The 25422-nt window shown below is 48.9% G+C and overlaps 1 protein-coding gene across 2 annotated transcripts in view; it reads left to right on the top strand.

Annotated features, from left to right (window-relative positions):
• KLHL18 (kelch like family member 18) overlaps positions 1-23116 on the top strand; it is a 44359-nt gene extending 21243 nt beyond the window's left edge. The window contains exons 4-10 of one of the 2 annotated variants that reach the window (XM_028750107.2): positions 4129-4327; positions 7376-7536; positions 12359-12495; positions 14861-15098; positions 17373-17477; positions 18845-18956; positions 20235-23116. In XM_028750107.2, the coding sequence (XP_028605940.1) occupies positions 4129-4327; positions 7376-7536; positions 12359-12495; positions 14861-15098; positions 17373-17477; positions 18845-18956; positions 20235-20621 (1339 nt within the window). In that variant the 3' untranslated portion in view covers positions 20622-23116. The remainder of the gene's footprint in view (positions 1-4128; positions 4328-7375; positions 7537-12358; positions 12496-14860; positions 15099-17372; positions 17478-18844; positions 18957-20234) is intronic. The other variant, XM_028750108.2, reaches the window with a different exon arrangement.
• Positions 23117-25422: the final 2306 nt, after the last annotated feature.

The following is a 25422-nucleotide window of genomic DNA, read 5'->3' as shown; positions in this document are numbered from 1 at the left end:
TGCAGCAGGTATTGAATTTCCTGAAGGCAAAATCTGTTGCTGCAGCAGGTACTGCCACTGTACCAGCCCCCAGGCACGGAAGAGGTGGTCTAAGGGGCCTGGGTGTTCTTCCCCCCTCCCAACCCCTAAGACAGGCATAGGCAAACTCGGCCCTCCAGATGTTTTGGGACTACAATTCCCATCATCCCTGACCACTGGTCCTGTTAGCTAGGGATGATGGGAGTTGTAGTCCCAAAACATCTGGCGGGCCGAGTTTGCCTATGCCTGCCCTAAGAAGTCTGTTGAAGGCATGGCAGTGGGGATTTAAAGGTGTCTCCTATTTCAAAGCCTCCCCCCCCCAAGTTAACTTGAGTTGAGTCAAGAAACTTAAGAATACTTCGTTCGAGAGAACCACAGAGCCAGCTTAATACAAAGTTATACATTTCTGTATAATAATAATAATAATAATAATAATAATAATAATAATAATAATATTTTATTTATATCCCACCCTCCCTAGCCAAAGCCGGGCTCAGAGCGGCTAACAACAGTAAAAATAGCACAGTTTGCATAAAATCACAGTCAATTAATTGAAATCAGTTCAGAATCAAATTGGGCTAGAGTTCTATGAAGATTACAGAAGGAGAGAGGGGGTCAGACTGTGCCTTGGCCAAAGGCCTGGTGGAACAGCTCTGTCTGCAGGCCCTGCAGAAATATGTCAAGTCTCGCAGGGCCCTAGTCTCTTGTGACAGAGCGTTCCATCAGATTGGGGCCATGGCCAAAAAAGCCCTGGCTCTGGTTGAGGCCAGCCTAACCTCCCTGTGGCCCGGGAGCTCCAAGATGTTTTTGTTTGAAGACCGTAAGGTCCTCCGTGGGACATACCAGGAGAGGCGGTCCCTTAGGTACGAGGGTCCTGGGCCGTATAGGACTTTAAAGGTTAAAACCAGCACCTTAAACCTGATCCTGTACTCCACTGGGAGCCAGTGCAGCAGGGAGAAAAGGCAGGTTATAAATACATATATATAAATAATAATGATGATATATTTAAAGCTCGATGAGACTCAGCTCTTCTTATAAGTTGTTAGAATTGTCCTGTGGCAGCACCTTTGGATAGGTGCCCCATTGGGGTGAGCCGAGGAGGCTACTGGAAGACGGTTTCTCATGATCAAGTCCAAACAGTTGAGCTGCCTGGAAATCTCTCTTCACCATTTTGGAACTCCCCCTCCCTTTTTTTTTAAAGAAAAGACCCCGGCTCAGGGGCTGACCAACCTTGGAACCAAAAGTAATAATAATAATAGTAATAATAATAATTAACATTTATACCCTGCCCACCTGGCTGGGTTTCCCCAGCCACTCTGGGCAGCTTTCAGCAGAATATTAAAATACAATGATTCATCAAACATTAAAAGCTTCCCTAAACAAGGCTGCCTTCAGATGTCTTCTAAAAGTCTGGTAGTTGTTTTTCTCTTTGACATCTGATGGGAGGACGTTCCACAGGGCGGGCACCACTACTGAGAAGGCTCTCTGCCTGCTTCCCTGTAACTTCACTTCCCATAGTGAGGGAACCACGAGAAGCCGTCGGAGCTGGACCTCAGTGTCCGGGCAGATTAATAATAATAATAATAATAATAATAATAATTTATATACCACCATTTATCAAACATCCCAGGGTGGTGGGAGCTTTGTTGCATCTTAAAGACGAACTAATTTATTGTGGCATGGCAGTCTTGGACTACTTCACCAGAACTATGAAATGCTAATAAGTAGAACCAAGTGTAAAGGAACGTGGGTGGTGCTGTGGGTTAAACCAGAGAGCCTAGGACTTGTCGATCAGAAGGTTGGCGGTTCGAATCCCTGTGACGAGGTGAGCTCCCATTGTTTGGTCCCTGCTCCTGCCAACCTAGCAGTTTGAAAGCACGTCAAAGTGCAAGTAGATAAATAGGTACCACTCCGGCGGGAAGGTAAACGGTGTTTCCATGCACTACTCTGGTTTGCCAGAAGTGGCTGTACGCCGGAAGCTGTACGCCGGCTCCCTCGGCCAATAAAGCAAGATGAGCGCCGCAACCCCAGAGTCGGCCACAACTGGACCTAATGGTCCTTTACCTTTACCTAGAACCAAGCTTAGTTTACTCACTCTAAAAAAATATTTGGTGGCCAAGGTTAGAGACGAATCCCTTTGATCTCTTTGATTTGATCTCTTTCCCCTTACTTACTTATTTTTAAATACTGATGATTCCTTTGCGGTGTTGCCTGGATGGCTTTGAAAGAGGATGAGACAAATTCACAGAGGATAAGGCTTTCTGTGGCTACTAGCCTTGATGACTGCGGTTAGAATCAGAATGAGCTACGATCAGGAGAATACTATTTCAAAAAGCAGGCGCCAAAGAAAAGCCAAACCCTTAATTTGTCCACCAAATGCAGTCCTCCGTAGTAGCATTGCTCCTGGAATCTTTGGTGCCGTGTCCCAAAAGAGTGCATTTGTGGACAGGTTAAACAGCCAGGGTCCTTGATGCAGAAAGTGGAGGCTGCCTTCCTCTGCCCTTGTAGGTTGTTCCCTTTCCCTGTAGAGGATGTTGCCTTCTTCTCAAGTTCACAGTAAGGCGCAGTAAAGGCAGGGGCCCTATCCACTTCCTTGTCCATTTGCGTCTAGGGCAAAGGTAGAGTGACCTAGAAGAGGAAATTGCTGAGCAGTCTGGCTTTATAGCTTTTGGACTGGTTTCACTGGAGAGAATGCCTGGCCGAAGCTTCTGTGGAATGCTGCCCTGTAACTTGGGCAGGGTCATAAGACATGCACACTTGTTGTCAGTTCATCAGAAAAGGAGAATTTGAAATATCTGTGGCCTGCCAAGAAGCCATTCTCTTCCCCCCTCCCTTCCACTCATACCATTTGAGTTAAGCCGCATCGTTGACATGCCTCTAGTTACAGGTCAGAGGACCGGGTGGGTCTGCAGCCAGCTGGGCTGTTCCGCTGCTACCCGTATTGCTTGATTTCTCTCTCCCTCTCCCTGATGCAGTTGTAAATAAGTGCTTCAATAGAAGAGAGGACTGTAAACTTCACGTCAAAGCCTGCTTTGGGTAATCTTTTAGATGGGTGAAGAGGAACCTTCTTTCTGTTGGCCGGGAGGTGGGGGCTGTAGCTAGCCATGGTCATAGACAGATTCCAGGTGTCAAATCAAAGAGCCAACTACCGTATTTTTCCCTCTATGGGACGCACCCGATCGTAGGACGCACCTAGTTTTAGAGAGGGAGAACAAGAAAAAAAATTCTCTCCCTCTCTGCACAGCGACCATTCAGCGAAGCGGCAGGAGGAACGGAGGCCCTTCCATTTCTCCTCCCGCTTCGCTGAAGGGGCACTGCACAGAATCTCTCCAGCGAAGCAAAGCCAGGAGAGCAAGAGGGGTTGGTGCGCACCGACCCCTCTCGCTCTCCAGGCTTCAGCGAAAGCAACGCAAAGCCTCTGGAGCGCGGCAGGAGCGCTCCCACTGCTCTTCGGAGGCTTCGCGTTGCTATCGCTGAAGCCATGGAGCCTGCATTCGCTCCTGCATTCGCTCCATAAGACGCACACCTTAGACACACACACATTTCCCCTTAATTTTTGGAGGAGGAAAGGTGCGTCTTATAGAGCAAAAAATACAGTATATAGATTTCCAGAAAAGGAAAGGAAAAAACCGGTGGCTTTGCCAGTATAAGATATGCACACACTGTGCCAAAAATGTTTCCCCTGAAAGAGACGAAAACCTCAGGTAAAAGCAGGCTGCTAAGTAGGAATTTTATTTTATTAGATTTACCATACTTTTCCGTCTATAAGACACCCCCTATTTTGTTGTTGTTGTTGTTTAGCCGTGTCCAACTCTTCGTGACCCCATGGACCAGAGCACACCAGGCACCTGGACACACCCCAGGGTCAGCGTGGCTGTGTGAAAGGGTTTCCCAAACTTTGCTGGTTTTGGACTACAATTCCCATCATCCCTGACCGTTGGTCCTGCTAGCTAGGGATGATGGGAGTTGTAGTCCAAAAACAGCTGGAGACCCCGGATTGGGAAAATCCCATTCTAGAGGGTGACAGGGTGTTGGGGGCTGGCTTTTGCGTAGGTCAGAGACTTTCTTAGCTGTTCAACTCTCTTATATTCATCTGCACCATCCTTAAAGGCTTCACCCCAAAAACTGCCTGGGCGTGCGCCAGTTTGCCGAAACTATGATGTGTGCCGTACTCTACGATGCTGCCAACAGCTTCATCCACCAGCACTTTGTGGAGGTTTCTGTGTGCGAAGAGTTCCTGGCCTTGCCCTTGGAAGACGTCCTGGAGCTGGTCTCAAGGGATGAGCTCAACGTTAAGTTAGAGGAGCAGGTAGGTGCCTCCGAGGTCCCAAGGTGCATTGGTTGCTCATCGCAAGGTTTGCCTTCCACTTTTCTGCTTGAAAGCCAAAAGAGCTCGTGACAGCTAGCAGGTTAAAATAAAGGCCAGTTACAGTACAGGACAAGCGTAAAGAAAACCAGCACCGTAGTTGCAAAGTGGTAACAAGGAAGGGGGCAAGCAAAACCACCCAGTCGCAGGCCGAAAGCCTCTCAATGGCAAAAAGTATTCAAGAGATAGCAGGAAGCAAGTGAAAGGGTGAGTTCCACACACCCTTCCCTTGAGAGCTGCAATAGAAAAGGTTTATCTTATTTCCGGGGGACGCGGGTGGCGCTGTGGTCTAAACCACAGAGCCTAGGGCTTGCTGATTGGAAGGTCGGCGGTTCGAATCCCCGCGACGGGGTGAGCCCCCGTTGCTCAGTCCCTGCTCCTGCCCACCTAGCAGCTCGAAAGCACGCCAGTGCAAGTAGATAAATAGGTACCGCTCCGGCGGGAAGGTAAACGGCGTTTCCGTGCACTGCTCGGGTTCGCCATAAGCGGCTTAGTCATGCTGGACCCGGAAGCTGTACGCCGGCTCCCAATTAAGTGAGATGAGCGCCACAACCCCAGAGTCATCCACAACTGGACCTAACGGTCAGGGGTCCCTTTACCTTTATCTTATTTCCACTGATGGTAACTTCAGACGACCACCCTGCCAGCTTCCTAGGTCCAAGTGCAGAGAACCTTCTTGTGCGGGAAGAAAAGGCCAGGTCATCTCGGTGGCCAACCAAATATCGCTTGGTGGCTCCCTCTGCGGTGTGGCCTCCCCGGCATCACTTGCCACCCACCATTATCCGATAAAATGCCACCCTTTTATCTATGTCGCTCTTTGGCATGGTGCTTTTGATGACCGCAAGCTGACCTTAGCGCTGCAAATCTTGAAGGAGAGTAAGTTGAGTGATCCTTCTGCCCATAAGTCATGGGCTCAACCGCTGATCTCCACGCTAAAGCAGCTGAGAATTATGTGTGTCTCAAGAGTGGGCTTGTCGAAGGGCTATCCTAGCGAGGACAGATGTTTTTATGGGGGTAGATTATCGGGGGGAAGTGGGTGCGGCAGCCACAGAGGAAGTGCCTAGATAAGTCGTTGATGTAAGTGGAGGAATTTAGAGCGGTTGTGGGAGCCCAGGGGCAAGTTAACCCTACGGGTTAACTTCCCGGTCTTCCCCTGCTTAAATGTATATTGTTAAAGTCTTTGTGGCTTAGGGCTCTCGTATCTACAGGACCGCCTCTGCTGGTCTGCCCCGCAGAGGACCTTAAGGTCCATAAATAACCATAGTTTAGAGGTCCCAGGCCCTAAGGAACCTCCACCAGGGCCAGGGCCTTTTCAGTGATGGCTCCCACCTGGTGGAATGCTCTGTCCCAGGAGACTAGGGCCCTTCAGGATTTAATCTCCTTCCGTCGGGCCTGTAAGACAGAGCTATTCCGCCTGGCCTTTAATTTGAATTCAGCCTGATCTTTTATTTCCCTTCTCTTCCCTCCCCCTCCCCTTTTATGAAGATCACCCGGTCTGGGACTCCACAGCTAATTCTCCCCTGGTCTCCTCACTGGCCCAAGTAGGACCAAATCTGCCAGCTAGCTCTGGGGATTATCTAATTTTATTGTCATTCATGTTTTTATACTGTAGTTTATGCTGTTTTTATAATTAAGTGTTTTAAAGTATTTTAAATTTGCTGTTAGCTGCCCTGAGCCCGGTTTTTGAACCGGCAAGGGCGGGGTATAAATAAAAATTTATTATTATAAAGGTACAGGTTTTTGTAGCACATCATTCCAAGCCCTTGAGTTCGGTGTTAGAAACTCGATTATATAAGCTAATCGCTAAATGGCACCTTAAACCTTGGTTACGGTTGCCACAGTGGTCTGTCGAGGCACTATTCCCCCGCGTCCACAGTTGTGGGGTTTATTGTTCTTGTTAATTTTATTTCTCTGCGGCTTTAGGTTTTAAAGAGAATACCTCAAAGTGGTTTACAACACATGAAAATAAAAACAAAACATCAGATGCAATAATCCAGAATAAAACAAAGTCAAGCTTCAATGAAAACATTGCAGGTCCTTCTCTTAAGTGAGATTTTGCTTCCTCCATATTTATTTGCCGACTTAATTTCCAGAGCTGCCCCATAGCAGAAGTTCTCTAGGGAGCCAGTGTGGTGAAGTGGTCAGAGCGTCGGACTAGGACCTGGGAGATCAGGGTTCAAATCCCCACTCAGTCCTGAAGCTCCCTGGGTGACCTTGGAGTCAGTCGCAGCAACCTCACAGAGTTGTAGGGATTAGGGGGGGGGCTGAGCCATGGACTCCATGGAGAAAAGGGTAGGATATAAATGCAATGGGATGCGGCTGGGGCTGTGGTCTAAACCACAGAGCCTAGGGCTTGCTGATCAGAAGGTCGGTGGTTCGAATCCTTGTGACAGGGTGAGCTCCCGTTGTTCAGTCCCTGCTCCTGCCAACCTAGCAGTTCAAAAGCATGTCCAAGTACAAGTAGATAAATAGGTACCGCTCCAGCGGGAAGGTAAATGGTGTTTCCGTGCGCTGCTCTGGTTCACCAGAAGCGGCTTAGTCATGCTGGCCACTTGACCCGGAAGCTGTACGTCGGCTCCCTCAGCCAGTAAAGCGAGATGAGCGCCGCAACCCCAGAGTTGTCCACGACTGGACCTAACAGTCAGGGGTCCCTTCACCTTTACTATAAATGCAATAAGTAAGATCTTCAGTTTACCTGCTTAAGAAACTAGAGAGGCCAGCCAGGGGGAGATGTCAGTCGGCAATCTGGCACCCAGAGATCTCTCATGTGGTCGCAATGGACTCCCACGCCAGTCGCAAAACATGCCTGGCGCCTGGATAATTTCTAACACTGCCTAAGTGTAAGCTGGGTTTCAAGCCTGAATGAGTGTCGGCGCTTCAAGAGGACTGATGCTTTCATCTCTTCCAGAGTTTCCTAAAACAGGGCATCATAACCTGGAAACGTCCTGGGTAGCCTTTTTTTTAATATATTTCCCTCTCCGCTTCCAACAGGTCTTTGAAGCCGCTCTGGCCTGGGTGAGGTACGACCGCGAGCATCGAGAGCCCTTCTTGCCGGAGCTCCTCTCCAAAATCCGCCTGCCTCTTTGCCGACCCCAGTTCCTTGCGGACCGCGTCCAGCAGGACGACCTTGTCCGCTGCTGCCACAAGTGCAGGTGGGTATGCGAGGCTGAGCTGCCTGCAGCAGTTCCGGGAGGGGGATCACAACAAGGAAGCACGTGGGACAGTGGCAGGCGCAGAGCCCCAAACTCAGAATCCCTTTTCCACCATGCAGGCAAAAGAGAGAGGGAGTTTTCCTCCAGGTGACCCGGCCAGGTCAGATTGTAGAAGCACAATGTCCTCCTCTCTCTTGCGTCTCCTCTGTCCCTTAAGCTCAGGGCAGGCAATGGGCTATGTGAGTTTTGTGTCATCCAGTACCGTGGTACCTCAGCTTAAGTACTTAATTCGTTCCGGAGGTCCGTTCTTAACCTGAAACTCTTCTTAACCTGAAGCACCCCTTTAGCTAATGGGGCCTCCTGCTGCTGCCGCGCCGCCGGAACACGATTTCTGTTCTCATCCTGAAGCAAAGTTCTTAACCTGAAGCACTATTTCTGGGTTAGCGGAGTCTGTAACCTGAAGCGTATGTAACCTGAAGCGTATGTAACCCGAGGTACCACTGTATCTGTGTTCACCATTCAGACAGGCAGGTGGTGGAATTCTGAGATGCACCGCTGCAGACGTTCCCTGAGAGAGAATTCTTCTGCACATAATAAGTAATAATAATAATAATAATAATAATAAATTTATTATTTATACCCCGCCCATCTGGCTGAGTTTCCCCAGCCACTCTGGGCGGCTTCCAATCGAGTGTTAAAAACAATACAGCATTAAATATTAAAAACTTTCCTAAACAGGGCTGCCTTCAGATGACTTTTAAAGATAAGATAGCTATTTCCTTCACATCTGAAGGAACGGCGCAGGGCGGACGCCACTACCGAGAAGGCCCTCTGCCTGGTTCCCTGTAACCTCACTTCTCGCAATGAGGGAACCGCCAGAAGGCCCTCGGAGCTGGACCTCAGTGTCCGGGCAGAATGATGGGGGTGGAGACCCTCCTTCGGGTATATAGGACCAAGGCCGTTTAGGGCTTTAAAGGTCAGCACCAACACTTTGAATTGTGCTCGGAAACGTACTGGAAGCCAATGTAGGTCTTTCAAGACCGGTGTTATATGGTCTCGGCGGCCGCTCCCAGTCACCAGTCTAGCTGCTGTATTCTGGATTAGTTGTAGTTTCCGGCTCACCTTCAAAGGTAGCCCCATGTAGAGCGCATTGCAGTAGTCCAAGTGGGAGATAACTAGAGCATGCACCACTCTGGCAAGACAGTCCGCAGTCAGATAGGGTCTCAGCCTGTGTACCAGATGAAGCTGGTAGACGGCTGCCCTGGACACAGAATTGACCTGCGCCTCCATGGATAGCTGTGAGTCCAGAATGACTCCCAGGCTGCGCACCTGGTCCTTCAGGGGCACAGTTACCCCATTCAGGACCAGGGAGTCCTCCATACCCGCCTGCCCCCTGTCCCCCCAAAACAGTACTTCTGTCTTGTCAGGATTCAACCTCAATCTGTTGGCCGCCATCCATCCTCCAACCGTCTCCAGGCACTCACACAGGACCTTCACTGCCTTCACTGGTTCTCATTTAAAAGAGAAGTAGAGCTCCACTGCATACAGGAATTTGGAGGCAGAGTAACGTGTGGCTGGTTGTTTGCCCACTTTTAGGATAGATCTGCACACAAGAAAACCCCTCTATAAATAAGTCAGAAATTAAATTGTTATAACAAAAAGGGAAAAAAACACGCTATGGAAAATCACATAGAAATTTTCTTTGCTCTCCGCCGCCATCTGGTGTTGCATGTTTATAGTGCATTCAAACACTCTTTTTTTGACTAATGTAGCTGATTCCTCAATCTGAAGTGGTCCAGTCCAGAATTACACTGCACCGCCCTCATTCTGCAGTCTGTGGAGCAGCTCTGACAAAGCGTTATGTACACATGAAAATGGAGTCGCCTGAAGGGGAGGAACATGGCAGCGGCTGCCCGACTTCAGGAGCTCAGATTTGTAGGTCTCATTCACACATGCATTCATAGCATAGGTGCTAAGTTCCTGCCTTGCAGCAGAACTTAGGTTTCTCTTGTTAAATAATTTTTATTAATTTTCAGTTACAAAAATCAAAAATGCGCCATATTATATTAATACCAGATAGCAATACCAATTCAAATAAATATCAATTACATAGCTAATTATAAATTTTGGGTGCCTTCCCACGTGCTGTAGTCTGATTCCCTTTCATTCTGCCTCCAGACTATTGCTCAAACCAAATACAACCCACTCTTGATAAAATCCCTTGTACCACAGCTATAATAATTAACTTCAGTTCGCATTAACACATATAATTATTTGTAAATTCACAAGTGAAGTTCTCCTTTCTTCTTCCTGTGTGAGGTATTAATTTTCATCAATTGTCCCTTTAATTCTTTATCAAATATTATGTCCATATTAGTTGTTTCTGATCTCCTTGTGCCTGATGGCTTTGTTGACTCAAAAGTTACTCTGGAGAGATCTCTCTTTGTTCTCAACTCTTCTGGTTGCAGCTGTAAAATTCCGCTCTCGATTTCAAGCAGGGAGTCACGCAAAGCCCTGGAGGGCCTCCAAATTCTCCCCTCCACATCCAGTCAAAACAATTAATTATAATTATTCGTAGAAGAATGATCTAGTGCCCCGCCAAAGCCCGGCAAGTCTTCAAAGTCCAGTCCCTCCTCTCCTCAACCAGGGGGCAAGTAAGAAATTAACTCCGCAGAGGCTCCAAGTCTTTTTTATAATTATTCCAAACGTTAATACAGTGGTGCCCCGCAGCGGCGTATCGTGGGTTGTCAGCACCCGGGGCAAGGCAAGTAATTTGCGCCCCCTAACCCGTGGATTTGCGCCCCCTAACCTGTGGATTTGCGCCCCCTAACCCGTGGATTTGCCCTAACCCCAGATGTTGCGCCCGGTGCGGTCGGCCCCCCCTGCACCCCCCACGCTACGCCACTGGTGCCCCGCAAGACGAATGCCTCGCAAGACGGAAAACCCGCTAGACGAAAGGGTTTTCCGTTTTGGAGGTGCTTGGCAAAATGAATTTCCTATGGGCTTGCTTTGCAAGACGAAAATGTCTTGCGAGTTCCTGCAGGGTTCCCCCCCCTTTTCCCCAAGCCGCTGAGCTGCTTATCAGCTGATCCGCTAAGCCGCTAAGCCGCTTATCAGCTGATCCGCTAAGCCCGCTAATAGCGCTAATCCGCTAATGGGCTTGCTTCGCAAGACGAAAAAACCGCAAGACGAAGAGAATCGTGGAACGGATTCTTTTTGTCTTGCGAGGCACCACTGTATTTTCCGCACACAGTCCTGTTTATCATTATAATCCATAGCTTTGTTGGAAAACTTGCCCCCTCGGGAGAGGCCGGCCCCTCTCCCCGGCTCGCAGGGCTTGTTTGCCGGTGATCTACCCTGGCTGGCTTCCCCGCAGTCCAGAAAGATCTTGATAGGTGGCATCTCCCTGCATGGAAGATGCACATCCCATTCCCCTTGCATACCAGCAGGAGAAAGAAGAAAGTCAGAAAGTCTGTTTCATCTACGGTTTATTTCTGACTGTACAAAACATGTCCGTTCACTCAGACTTCTCTCCGAGCAGCAAACAAAAGACTTCCTTCACAAAAACAACAGGAAGGTCTCATATTACACAAAGAACAAATCCCTGTGAATTCCCTGGAGCTTCCGGTCTCGCGGTCAGCTCCACCATGTGATGTAAACATCGAGCTGCTAGTTTGCAGCTGCGTAGTACTCATATCCCAACAAGCTATACTCCCATCTCCTTTCTTCTTCACTTCATTTTTTTGGCATTCTTTGGGGGGGGGCGTTGCTAAGCCATTTATGTAGCAAAGGATTTATAATGAAATGATTGGCTCCCCCCCAACACATACCATCTTGTTGCTCGAATGAAGTCATCTTTCCATATAAAATCTGTACGACCTTGTAGCTGTTTCAGTTCGGCAGTCCTCAGTCTTGTCCCATCATTACCAGCACGCATCTGTGCATTAATCCTAATTTTTTAATTATTTTTTTACCAACAACCAAAACACAAACAGTGAAAACAAACCGTGAAACCCCCCAGGCGGCTGATACGTTGGGTATACGTAATCAATAATAACATATTCAAATCAACCATATGTACAATTCTATACACCTTAACACTCTTCCCTCCACAAAGTTTATTTAACTTTTAACATTTTAATTGCCCCAAATTGTTCAAACCTACCCAAATAATTCACTATCTTCTCAAACCAATCCTCCTCCTTCACACTGACCTTAAGATAGAGGAGGCTTCTCACTGCCTGATTTGAAATTATATTATGAAGCCTCTTACATTAGTTGGATTCAGGAATGGATAAAATTGACAAACACAGATACACCCTGTGCGCTTTGCGCATTTGCAGAAGCGCTCTGCTGCGCTGCACGCGTACAGAAGCGGTCCTCCAGTTACGAAATTTTCGGGTTATGGCCAGGCCTCCGGAACAGATCCCGTTCATAACCGGAGATACCACTGTACAGTGGTACCTCGCAAGACAAAAAAACTCGCTAGACGAAAGGGGTTTTTTGTTTTTTGAGCTGCTTAGCAAGACGATTTTCCCTATGGGCTTGCTTCGCAAGACGGAAACGTCTTGCAAGTTTGTTTCCTTTTTCTTAACACCGTTAATACAGTTGCGACTTGACTTCGAGGAGCAACTCATAGAACGCGGTGTGGTAGCCTTTTTTGAGGTTTTTAAAGACTTTGGTGATTTTTGAAGCTTTTCCAAAACTTTCCCGACACCGTGCTTCGCAAGACGAAAAAAATCGCAAGGCGACAAAACTCGCGGAACGAATTAATTTCGTCTTGCGAGGCACCACTGTATATCATTTCCCATTTGGATTTCAGGGACCTTGTGGATGAAGCAAAGGATTACCACCTCATGCCAGAGCGACGGCCGCACCTCCCGTCTTTCAAAACCCGCCCCCGTTGCTGCACCTCCATCGCAGGCCTGATCTATGCCGTGGGAGGCCTCAACTCAGCAGGTATCTTTCAATTCTGTTGCTTGCCAGGGATGTATGCCTAGGAAGCACGTGGAATTGTAGAATTGGGACCCCGAGAGTCACCTAGTCCAACCTGTTTAGCTATTGGAAGATGGCTCTCAAAGTAGCCTGTTCGGACCCTGTTTTATGCTGGCCTGTCATGACTCCCTGCCAAAGGGCAATGTGAATTGTAGTTTGGTGAATATGCCGCAGTGCTCCGACGCACTGAATTAAAGTCCTGTGCTGGCAAGGGGAGTTAAGAGCAAATCCTGAACCCATGGTATATCTGGGTTGGTCCCCCGGTGATTTGAATGTCACAATCCTGTTCTGATCCAAAAAGGAGATATGTTTGCATTCGCTTCCCTGATCTCTCTAGGTCGGGCATGGCCAAACTTGGCCCTCCAGCTGTTTTGGGACTACAACTCCCATCATCCCTAGCTAACAGGACCAGTGGTCAGGGATGATGGGAATTGTAGTCCCCAAACAGCTGGAGGGCCAAGTTTGGCCACGCCTGCCATAGGTGAAAAATCGGATAAAGCTGTGAAGCTCATGCAGCTCATCCCCCCTTTAAAAAAAAAATTGTATGCCCAAAGTAAATCACACAATATAAATCGTGTGTGGAACAAAGCAGAGTTGGATCAAGACCAGTGGATTCCAATCTGTGGATTTTCAGCAATCCAAGAGTTGTTGTTTGGGGTCCTTACCCCTTCTTGCTTGCTTGGTGACAAGCCTCGTAAACCCTGGCAAATACGTCATCCCACGGTATCCTGCAAGGGTCATTTGGGGTTCTAGCTGGGGCACGTAGTCGCAGCTGCACAGAGGAAGGTGAGCCCGGCAGCCGTTCACCATAAAATATGAAAAAGGCCTGCACTTTCTCTCTGACAGTGGTTTATCACACAGATAGTCTGAATCACTACAATTAGGTGCAATAAATGTGAAGCTGCTGCGCATGACTACCGTATTTTTTCGTGTATAAGACGACCCCATGTGTAAAGGGTAAAGGGACCCCTGACCATTAGGTCCAGTCATGGCCGACTCTGGGGTTGCAGCACTCATCTCGCTTTATTGGCCGAGGGAGCCAGCGTACAGCTTCCGGGTCATGTGGCCAGCATGACTAAGCCGCTTCTGGCGAAACCAGACTAGCGCACGGAAACACCATTTACCTTCCTGCCAGAGCGGTACCTATTTATCTACTTGCACTTTGACGTGCTTTCGAACTGCTAGGTTGGCAGGAGCAGGGACCGAGCAACGGGAGCTCACCCCGTCGCAGGGATTCGAACCGCCGACCTTCTGATCTGCAAGTCCTAGGCTCTGTGGTTTAACCCAGAGCGCCACCCGGATCCCTTGCAACCCCATGTATAACACGACCCCTATTTTTTCTAACCCCAAAATGAAGAAATTAAGTTTTTTAGCTTTTGGGGAGGGCAGAAGAGGTCACTTCCACCAATCGCTCACCCACCTGCTCACAGCCACTGCCGATCGCACACCTCGCCGCAGCCACCAATTGTCTGCCCGCTCGCCGCCACCTGAACAATATAGCGGAACACGATGGCCAATAACAATGGCACCAAGCGCTATTTATAGACTAATACAAATAAGCAGAAATTACAAGCAAAGTCTCTAAATCTTCTTCGCCACTCGAGGTAGAATAATTCAAAAGCTCAATATATACATAATCCGTCACCAAATGTCGCCGGAACAGAGTTTCCGGATAACCAGTCTGTTTTGTTCAATGCTTCATCAGCCAATATTGATCAATTTTTCATCAGCCAGACTTGTAAGGATTAATATGAGAAGGATGCAGTTCAATTTCTTAACAAGCCAATCTTAGATAAAGGTAAAGGGACCCCTGACCATTAGGTCCAGTCGTGGCCGACTCTGGGGTTGTTGCGCTCATCTCGCTTTATTGGCCGAGGGAGCCGGCATACAGCTTCCGGGTCATGTGGCCAGCATGACTAAGCCGCTTCTGGCGAACCAGAGCAGCGCACGGAAACGCCGTTTACCTTCCCGCCGGAGTGGTACCTATTTATCTACTTGCACTGGCGTCCTTTCGAACTGCTAGGTTGGCAGGAGCTGGGACCGAGCAATGGGAGCTCAGTCCGTCGTGGGTATTCGAACCGCCGACCTTCTGATCGGCAGCCCAAGAGGCTCAGTGGTTTAACCCACAGCGCCACCCGCTTCCCACAAATACAAACGCTGTAGAAAAAATGCTGTGGATCAGTGCTCATATGATACCAACATATGAATGTGTTTTTTGGGTGGGGGGGAGCTCTTTTAAACATATTTTCCAGTTCATTGTAGATTATTTCCCCATACTCTTTTACCCTTTGACAAGTCCAGTGATGACCACTTTTTAAAACATGAGCAGCAAATTTCTATGCAGGCGACTCCCTGAACGTGGTGGAAGTCTTCGACCCCATTGCCAACCACTGGGAGAAGTGCCAGCCAATGACGACGGCCCGCAGCCGGGTGGGCGTCGCCGTGCTGAATGGTCTCTTGTACGCCATTGGTGGATACGACGGGCAGCTGAGGCTGAGCACCGTGGAAGTTTACAACCCAGAGACAGATTCCTGGTCCAAAGTGGGAAGCATGAACAGCAAACGAAGGTGAGTGAGGATAATAATAATAATAATAATAATAATAATAATAATAATAATAATAATTTATTTATACCCCGCCCATCTGGCTGGGTTTCCCCAGCCACTCTGGGCGACTTCCAACAGAACACTAAAATACAATAACCTATTAAACATTAAAAGCTTCCCTGAACAGGGCTGCCTTCAGATGTCTTCTAAAAGTCAGATAGTTGTTTATTTCCTTGACATCTGGTGGGAGGGCGTTCCACAGGGCGAGCGCCACTACCGAGAAGGCCCTCTGCCTGGTTCTCCGTAACTTGGCTTCTCACAGGGAGGGAACCGCCAGAAGGCCCTCAGAGCTGGACCTCAGTGTCCAGGCAGAACGATGGTGGTGGAGACGCTCCTTCAGGTATACAGGGCCAAGGCCGTTTAGGGCTTTAAAGGTCAGCACCAACACTTTGAATTGTGCCCGGATAGTAGGTGTTCACAGGTGGGAGGGAGGAAACGTTTAGGTCTCCACAAGATGAGATCAGAAACCCCCGTTTTTCAACAAAGGGGTTAATTTTAGATTCAAGATGGGAATCCTATGGCTCTCCGGGTCCTGCTGGACTGCAACTCCCATCATCCCTGACATTTGCCAGGGATGATGGGGGTTGGGATCCAGCAACATCCTCAGGTTCTCCGCGCCTGTTTTAGATGCTAGAGGCAGGGCCATAGATATAGATTGCAGAGTCTTTCCAGCAGAAGCAGCTGGAAAGAGAGAAGAGGATTTATGGGATCTTTAAGAAATAATAATTTTGAATTGTGTGTCCTTGTTTTTCAGTGTGATCCTTTTCCTGTATGTTTAGTGGTATTTGATGCATTGTGACTTGCCGTTGTTTTTATTATTGTTTAGTAATTCTTTGTTGCAATTGTTAAATTGTTATTATTTGCTGATGCACAATTTTACTGTTTACTATTATATTCTAATGGATTACAGTGGAGCCGAACGTTCTGGCTCTCAAACGATTGCAAACTGAAAGTGATGGTTCTGGTTTTCAAACATTCTTTGGAAGCCAAACATCCGTCATGGCTTTCGATTGGCTGCAGGAATCTTCTTGGCTTCCAATTGGCTGCAGGAAGCTCCTGCAGCCAATCGGAAGCCGTGCCTTGGTTCCCAAACCATTTCGGGAGTCAAACGGACTCCCAGAATGGATTAAGTTCAGGAACCAAGGCTCCACAGTATTGAACATTGCTTTATTTGATATAAGTTGTTTATTTGAAAGTTACATTTTTATTATGACCTTTTTTTGTATCGGATCAGGTTGTTACTATGCATGTGATCTTCGCTGTCTATTTTGGTTTCTTTGTTCAGCTGTTAAACCTCCTTTTGTGTAGCAATAGAGAAAGGTGGTATACAAATTAAAAGAAATGAAACAAAATGAAATCTCTGGTACTCTTGCAGCACTTAGAAGAGAAGCAAACCTTTTACAAACATTTATGTGCCCACATCTTCCTATATCTGTGTTAGCAAAATGCTCTGGGGGAATGTCAAGCTAGATTCAATAGTTAAAACTGGAGCCCTCGAGACTCCAGCTCCCATCAGCCCCAGCCAGCATGTCTAGTGGTCAGGGGTGATGGGAGTTGGAAACAGAGCAACGTCTCAAGGGTCACAGCTTCCCCCTCCCCTGGTCTAGCTGGTACAAAGTCCAGTAAGGCCAGTACTGTCCCTCAGCCAGCCAGGCGGCAGTTCCAGTGAGTCCGGAAGACGTGAAATAATAATAATAATAGTAATAATAGTAATAATAGTAATAATAATAATTTATTATTTATACCCCGCCCATCTGGCTGAGTCTCCCCAGCCACTCTGGGCGGCTCCCAATCAAGTGTTAAAAACAGTACAGCGTTAAATATTAAAAACTTCCCTGAACAGGGCTGCCTTCAGATGTCTTATGAATGTCAGGTAGTTGTTTATCTCTTTGACATCTGATGGGAGGGCGTTCCACAGGGCGGGCGCCACTACCGAGAACGCCCTCTGTCTGGTTCCCTGTAGCTTTGCTTCTCGCAATGAGGGAACCGCCAGAAGGCCCTTGGCGCTGGATCTCAGTGTCCGGGCTGAACGATGGGGGTGGAGACGCTCCTTCAGGTAAAGGCCTTCAGTGTTTTGTGATTCCCACAAGCTCACCAGACAGGCCAAAGCAAGACAGGCCAGAATGAGGAAGCAGAAGAAACTGGGCCATAGCAATTAGACCAGGGAGAAGTGGAACCAGCCTGTAAGAAAAGCTTGTTGCCGAAAGCAGTCTTAACACCTGGTCCTTGTTTCAGTGCCATGGGGACAGTTGTGCTGGATGGGCAGATCTACGTCTGTGGTGGATACGACGGCACCTCCTCCCTCAACTCCGTGGAGGCCTATTCACCTGAGACAGACAAGTGAGTACATGATATAATAATAATAATTTATTATTTATACCCCAAGGGACGCGGGTGGCGAGAGGTTGTGCTGCTTGGGCTGGCTTCATAGTGATTAGTCACATAGTGATTGGAGAGAGGTTGTGCTGCTTGGGCTGGCTTCATAGTGATTAGTCACAACATTTTCCCCACAGTAGGGACGCGGGTGGCGCTGTGGGTAAAAGCCTCAGCGCCTAGGGCTTGCCGATCGAAAGGTCGGTGGTTCGAATCCCCGCAGCGGGGTGCGCTCCCGCTGCTCGGTCCCAGCGCCTGCCAACCTAGCAGTTCGAAAGCACCCCCGGGTGCAAGTAGATAAATAGGGACCACTTACTGGCGGGAAGGTAAACGGCGTTTCCGTGTGCTGCGCTGGCTCGCCAGATGCAGCTTTGTCACGGTGGCCACGTGACCCGGAAGTGTCTCCGGACAGCGCTGGCCCCCGGCCTCTTAAGTGAGATGGGCGCACAACCCTAGAGTCTGTCAAGACTGGCCCGTACGGGCAGGGGTACCTTTACCTTTTATTTATACCCCACCCATCTGGCTGGGTTTCTGCAGCCACTCTGGGCGGCTACCAACAGAATATTAAAAACACAATAAAACATCAGACATTAAAAACTTCCCTAAACAGGGCTGCCTTCGGATGTCTTCTAAAAATCAAAATAAAATAAAATAAATTCCTTCCAGCAGCACCTTAGAGACCAACTAAGTTTGTTATTGGTATGAGCTTTCGTGTGCATGCACACTTCTTCAGATACCTTCTTCGTGTGCATGCACACGAAAGCTCATACCAGTAACAAACTTCGTTGGTCTCTAAGGTGCTACTGGAAAGATTTTTTTTTTATTTTGTTTTGACTACGGCAAACCAACACAGCTACCTGCCTGTTTCTAAAAGCCAGATAGTTGTTTATTTCCTTGACATCTGATGGGAGGGCGTTCCACAGGGCGGGCGCCACCACCGAGAAGGCCCTCTGCCCGGTTCCCTGTAACCCAGGCATAGGCAAACTCGGCCCTTCAGATGTTTTGGGACCACAACTCCCATCATCCCTAGCTAACAGGACCAGCGGTCAGGAATGATGGGAATTGTAGTCTCAAAACATCTGGGAGGCCGAGTTTGCCTATGCCTGCTGTAACCTCACTTCTCGCAGTGAGGGAACCACCAGAAGGCCCTTGGAGCTGGACCTCCGTGTCCAGGCTGAACGATGGGGGTGGAGACGCTCTTTCGGGTATACTGTGGAGTATGTCTGGACATCTCCTCCCTGCCTCTAGCATCCCAGACGCAAGGTGTGCTTCGAAGCATTCACCTTAAACTTGGCTGCCACTCAGTTCATTTCATTTTCTGGTCTCTTGCAAAGGTGGATGGTGGTCACCCCGATGAGTTCTAACCGCAGTGCTGCTGGCGTTACCGTATTCGAAGGCAGGATATTTGTATCTGGTGGGCACGACGGACTGCAGATCTTCAACAGCGTGAGTTTTTTTGCTCGCCACACCTCTTACCTTTCCCCCCATTGCGCTGTTTCTTTACTACTTTCTTTGGAGGGCTGGTGGTGGGCTGTGACATCCTTGTTTCCACCCTTCCGACAGGCCTGTCAGGTAGGCCGGGCCAGGCAGTAACTTGATCCCACAACTTTGATACCGAAACGCAATGCGTTGGCTGTAGGCTTTGCACAGAGGCTCCAGGGCATGGGTCGGCAAACTAAGGCTCGGGGGGCTGGATCCAGCCCAATTGCCTTCTGGATCCGGCCCGCGAATGGTCCGGGAATCACTGTGTGGATTGGCATGGGGATTCTGATTGTTTGGGCTGCGCCATTCCCCCCCCCCCCCTCACACACACCGCGGCAGCACCTCCTCCCTCCCTCCTCCTGGCTTCTCCCCTGCAGCCAATCGGAAGCCCCGTTAAAAATTGGTTTCCAAAAATAGTTGGCAAACCGAAACAGTCACTCCCGGGTTTGCGACGTTCGGGAGCCAAAACGTTCGGGAACTAAGCTTTTTGACTTCCAAGGTACCTTCCTCGGTGAGTTGTGCAAACTGCTGCTTTGAATAATGAATGAATGAATTTATTATTTCGGTCACAGACCAGTTCCAGCCCACATACAATATCAAGGAAGTCTTTTTAATTTTTTTTTATGGCTCTGAATAATACTTTTCAAAGGGTGCGCTAGGGGGCTCTGGAGATGGGTTTGTGAAACCAAGGGAGCAGTGAGCCCCCCCAAAAAAAGTTTGGGAAGGTGGCAGCCGGTGGTCCTGTGGGGTTTGTGCTCGCTTGCTCTCCTAATAATAATAAATAATAATAAATAATAAAATTTTATTTCTATCCCGCTCTCCCCAGCCGAAGCTGGGCTCAGAGCGGCTAACAATGGTAAAAATAATAGAGTTTACATAAAATCATAATTGATAGAAATACCGTATATACTCGAGTATAAGCCGACATTTTCAGCACATTTTTAATGCTGAAAAAGCCCCCCTCGGCTTATACTCGAGTGAGGGTCCTTTTGGGCTGCTTGTTCTTCCTCCGCTGTTGCCGCCACCACCAGGTTTGTGGTGTGGTGAACAGGCTTATACTCGAGTCAATAAGTTTTCCCAGTTTTTTTGTGCTAAATTAGGTGCCTCGGCTTATATTCGGGTCAGCTTATACTCGGGTATATACGGTACATTCTAAAATCAATTCATTCTAAAATCAATTCAGAGTCAAATTAATGGCAACCATTGGGTGCCCTAGCCTGACTCCTTCGCCCTTCCTTCCAGGTGGAATACTACAACCACCACATGGCTTCCTGGCACAATGTCTCCAGCATGCTCAACAAGCGCTGCCGTCACGGCGCCGCCTCCCTGGGCAGCAAGATGTTCGTCTGCGGCGGCTACGACGGCTCCGGCTTCCTCAGCATCGCCGAAGTCTACAACTCCATGGCAGACCAGTGGTACCTGATCGTCTCCATGAACACCCGGCGCAGCCGCGTCTCCCTGGTGGCGAACTGTGGCCGCCTCTACGCCGTGGGAGGCTACGACGGACAGTCCAACCTGAGCTCCGTAGAAATGTACGACCCGGAAACCAACCGCTGGACGTTCATGGCCCCCATGGTGTGCCACGAGGGAGGGGTTGGGGTGGGCTGCATACCGCTCCTGACTATCTGAGCGGAGGGCGGGAGGTGGCACGAGCCTGCGGCGCCCGAAAGCCAGGACTTCCGGAGCCGGGAGTCTGCAGGGGTGATCTGCAGAGAGACTCGACTTCTACCGGGTGAGGGACATCATTTCTAGGTGCTTGGGCCATCATCATTTGGGAAGCGCACAAACAGCCTCATGGATCAGGGCCACGTGGCCGTTGAGCGAGGTCCCACAGTGTCACGAGAGTTTGGAGATCTCAGGCCGTGTGAATGAAGCCTCACCCGCCTCTTCCTGCTGGACTCTGCCAAGCTCCTTCCGTGCCTCCGGTGATGCTGCCTTGGTCCCCTTGTGATTGTGTCGTGGGTGTAAGTCTGCTTAGGTCAGGTGGGCTTTTCCTAGGAGTAATAAGATGCTTCTGTCGCCGTGCCCCTTGAAAGCTGGAAAGGGAGCTCCCTTCTCTTCCAGGGCGAGGACAGTACGTTGGCCAGGATAACACCCACCGTCTTTTATTTCGTGGTCAACACAGAGGTGCAATTATCCCCTCTCCTCAAGGAAAAATGAAGTAATTTTCCGCAGAGAAACACAGTTCAGGAAGGGTCTGTCCCTTCCTACACCTGGCCACTAGGTGGCGCAGATGCACATGCAAAGCTCTGTTTGATGGCTTCGTCTCCGTTTGCTCCAAAGGCAAGGATAGTTCCCCTCTTGCGTTCTAGCTGCGTGCAGAAAGCAAGAAAAGGCTCTCGTGTCTTCAGAAACAAAAAGATAGGGCCACGGGGCAAGGAAGGCTTTGCAGCCTTTTGCCACTGACCCACAGCCCAGGAGAATGCCATTATAGGCTCTGCGGAGCTTTTGGGATGAGGCTTTCATCCCTGAAGTTCCTGGAGAGTTTCACTTTTGCATGCCAGAGCCTGTTGGCCGTGGGAACCATTCAGAGGCAAAGCGTTCAGAGGGAGCGTGTAGCATAAGGGGCCCCAGTCCTGTCTCTGAAGAACTCAGAAACAGCAGATCAGGCTGCGTGTTGTCCGAACAGCAGTAATTGGCTTGGCATCGTCAACACATCCATACAATTTCCTGGAAACGAGATGTTTCGGCTGAGCACCGTCATTCCCACAAAGTTGTTCCTGTGCCGCTTGCAGTGACCGTTCACATCAAATCAAAATTCTCATCCCCAGATCTGAGGTTTTTCTTTAGACAGGAAATGCTCTTCCACTTAGGGCTATCTTTGGAGACACACAAGCCTTAAGCAAAAAAGCGTATCTGATTTCTGATGGGGAGGAACTGGGACCACGTCCTTTTGTTCTTGGGGGTTTTGAGCTCTCAGATGGTGGCAGCTTGTGCCCTGCAGGCTGTCGGGTGTCTGTTTTGATAGCTGTTGCAGGACATCCATTGCCTTGCTCTGGAGAGTGAGAAATAGCAGCTTCTAAGAGTAAACAGGAGGTTTACAGATTTATGAGCGAGGGCCGAAAAGGCCAGGGAGAAACCTGTGAGTTAGGATAAGTATACAAACCCAATTCTTACGGGGGCAGCATTTCCTCATGGTGGTCCTTCCTCATCCCACCCCCCCCCCCTTAAAATTATCAGCTGTTTATCAGCACAGGGGCTACTTGGTTTTCAGACCAACACCTTCCTTACTCAAAATCTAGCTTCTACTCTCCTCCATCTATGCTAAGCACTATCAGGTTGCCAAATTTCAAGCTGGAAAAAGCTGCGTGTCTTCCCTCCCTCTCTCTCCACCTTTCAAGGAACTGGTAGCATCAAAGCCAAATCGAGGTACTGTCGAATGTGTGTGTGTGTGTGTGTTTTCAAAACCACTGTAGTTTAACACAGTGGCAAAGAGTCAGCTCTGCTGTTTCCCCTCCATCATTCTTCTGTCTGAACATTACACCGCTCCAGTTTTGCACAAAGATTGAAAGGCCAGTTGGGTCCTCTGAACCCCCCCTTCCCCCCTTAAGTTAAATGGGCTGTGCCCCTATCCGTAGGTAGCTTTTAAATACCTGTTAGAGCTGCTTCCATTTAAAACGACTCCTGCCACCTACATTCCTGTTGGGGCAAGAGAGATTCCGACACCCGACATCTTGAAATGAGACGTTTTCACACAAGTTGCTCAGAGGAACTTAACTCAGTTGCAAGACTTGCGAGCTGAAAATTGCAGAGGGAGCGAGTGTTGAATTAACGTACGCTGGATGCGCTTGGGATTTCCGTAGCCTGTGATTTTGTGCATGCCCTTCATCCATGAACAGTATTGTGAATTTCCATAACTGCCAGGAGAAAACCGATTTGGGGCAAGAAACTCGAAATGACGACGAGAGTCCTGGATCAAGAAGGGGCTTCTGAGCATACCGGCGAGCCCTTTCCGTATAAACGTAACAAGGCCATCCACTTGTGTCAATGTGAAATCATGTACTTTAAAAAAAAAGTGTTGTCCGTTCTTGTGGTGGTTGGTGAAATCCGAGGCAGAGTGAAGGTTAGGTGACGATACCTCCACTCTCCCTAACCCAAATATATTTAACTTGAAAGAAACTTTATTTCTCGGCTGCTCGGTCATTCTTTCTTGTTTCGTGAATGTGGCTTGCCTTCGGCGTATTTTGCCTGCGTTTTCTCCCTAAGCCAGTTTCCTGAAATCCTTTTGCGGGGTCATTCACACGGGTTCAGACATCGTAGAAATTACATGGCTATAGATTGCATGGGTGGCGCTGTGGGTTAAACCACAGAGCCTAAGACTTGCCGATTAGAAGGTCGGCGGTTCGAATCCCCGCGACGGGGTGAGCTCCCGTTGCTCGGTCCCTGCTCCTGCCAACCTAGCAGTTCGAAAGCACGCCAGTGCAAGTAGATAAATAGGTACCACTCCGGCGGGAAGGTATACGGTGTTTCCGTGTGCTGCTCTGGTTCTCCAGAAGCGGCTTAGTCCTGCTGGCCACATGACCCAGAAGCTGTACACCGGCTCCCTCGGCCAATAAAGCAAGATGAGTGCTGCAACCCCAGAGTCAGCCACGACTGGACCTAATGGTCAGGGGTCCCTTTACCTTTACCTTTAGATTGCACACTCATTTTTCCATAACTCCAGGTAAATGAACATTCAGGGCCCTAGTGTACATTCTCCTCTAAGTGTGGAAGTTCCTCTGCATGGCACAGCTGTTTCCCCACCTGGTCCAAACTAGGTTTCATCACTGCCCTTGTCCATGTTCCCACCACACCACCTTGTCCAGTGACTCTCATTCCTGTTTTGAGCATTCACCCCCAGGTGTGGGGTCTTCAGTTCCCTGGACCAGAGCACGCCAGGCACTCCTGTCTTCCACTGCCTCCCGCAGTTTGGTCAAACTCATGCTGGTACCTTCGAGAACACTGTCCAACCATCTCGTCCTCTGTCGTCCCCTTCTCCTAGTGCCCTCCATCTTTCCCAACATCAGGGTCTTTTCCAGGGAGTCTTCTCTTCTCATGAGGTGGCCAAAATATTGGAGTCTCAGCTTCAGGATCTGTCCTTCCAGGGAGCACTCAGGGCTGATTTCCTTCAGAATGGAGAGGTTTGATCTTCTGGCAGTCCATGGGACTCTCAAGAGTCTCCTCCAGCACCAGAATTCAAAAGCATCAATTCTTCGGTGATCAGCCTTCTTTATGGTCCAGCTCTCACTTCCATACATCACTACTGGGAAAACCATAGCTTGAACTATACGGACCTTTGTTGGCAAGGTGATGTCTCTGCTTTTTAAGATGCTGTCTAGGTTTGTCATGGAATTATAGAGTTGGAAGCTTGAACCCCCTCCCGAAATCTTCTTGCCAACGTGGAACTCGAACCCAGAACCCTGAGGTCCATTGAATGCATTGAAGTGCTTGCTGCCGAAGCAGGGAAACTTGAGTGGGGGAATAAAATCTGGTCAGAGCCCGGGTGGGGAAACCACCAGGTGAGCCAAAGGTTCAAGGGATGGAATAGGCATGTTGACATTTTTTTAAGAGTTTCCCAAGAGAATTCCTCAAAAGCAGGAATGCAACCCCAATCTCTGCTGGAAGAAGATTTCCACAGCAAGGAACCATCGGCGTTAAATGCCTTGACTTCTAGCCAGAACCAGTTTGGCTTCCTGGAAATAATTGCATGGGAACTATTTTGTCAAAATGCCTTTGCCAGCAGTTTTGTGCACATGTTTGCGATGGATTAGTGCCAGAGAATGTCCTTTGCAAAGAAAAGGAGGGCAGGTCTTGCCTCGAGAGGCTTACAGTCTAGAAAGAAAAGGACCGCGGAGGCAACAGAGGAAAGGGAGCCTCTGCTTTGCACGCAGAATATCTGGAGGTGGAGCCGGGAGCAGGTCAGCAAGAACCCACACGGTGTCAGAGAAATTAACTCTCAGAGAAACAGGACAGCTCAGGGGCACAGCGACTCTTCCCGGTAGATCTTGCCCCTATGAGGCAGTTGAGGGACAACGACTGAAGGTGGGCCTTTGGCCTGATCCTGCACTCAGGCTCTCCTTTATTCCCATGCACAGTCCCAGTCCAGGGCAGCTGGATAAAAATAAACATAAAGGCTACGTAGGGAGAAATCACACTGCCAATGTCAGCCTCTAGTCTGGCCCTAAGTTCTCTTAATAATAATAATAATAACAACAATAATAATAATAATGAAGAAAGCTGGACCATAAAGAAGGCTGATCGCCGAAGAATTGATGCTTTTAAATTCTGGTGCTGGAGGAGACTCTTGAGAGTCCCATGGACTGCAAGAAGATCAAACCTCTCCATTCTGACGGAAATCAGCCCTGAGTGCTCACTGGAAGGACAGATCCTGAAGCTGAGGCTCCAAGACTTTGGCCACCTCATGAGAAGAGAAGACTCCCTGGAAAAGACC

Source organism: Podarcis muralis, chromosome 12, assembly GCF_964188315.1.
Source record: "Podarcis muralis chromosome 12, rPodMur119.hap1.1, whole genome shotgun sequence".
NCBI lineage: Eukaryota > Metazoa > Chordata > Lepidosauria > Squamata > Lacertidae > Podarcis > Podarcis muralis.
Note: the sequence above shows the minus strand (reverse complement) of the source record. Positions and strands in the feature narration are given on the sequence as shown.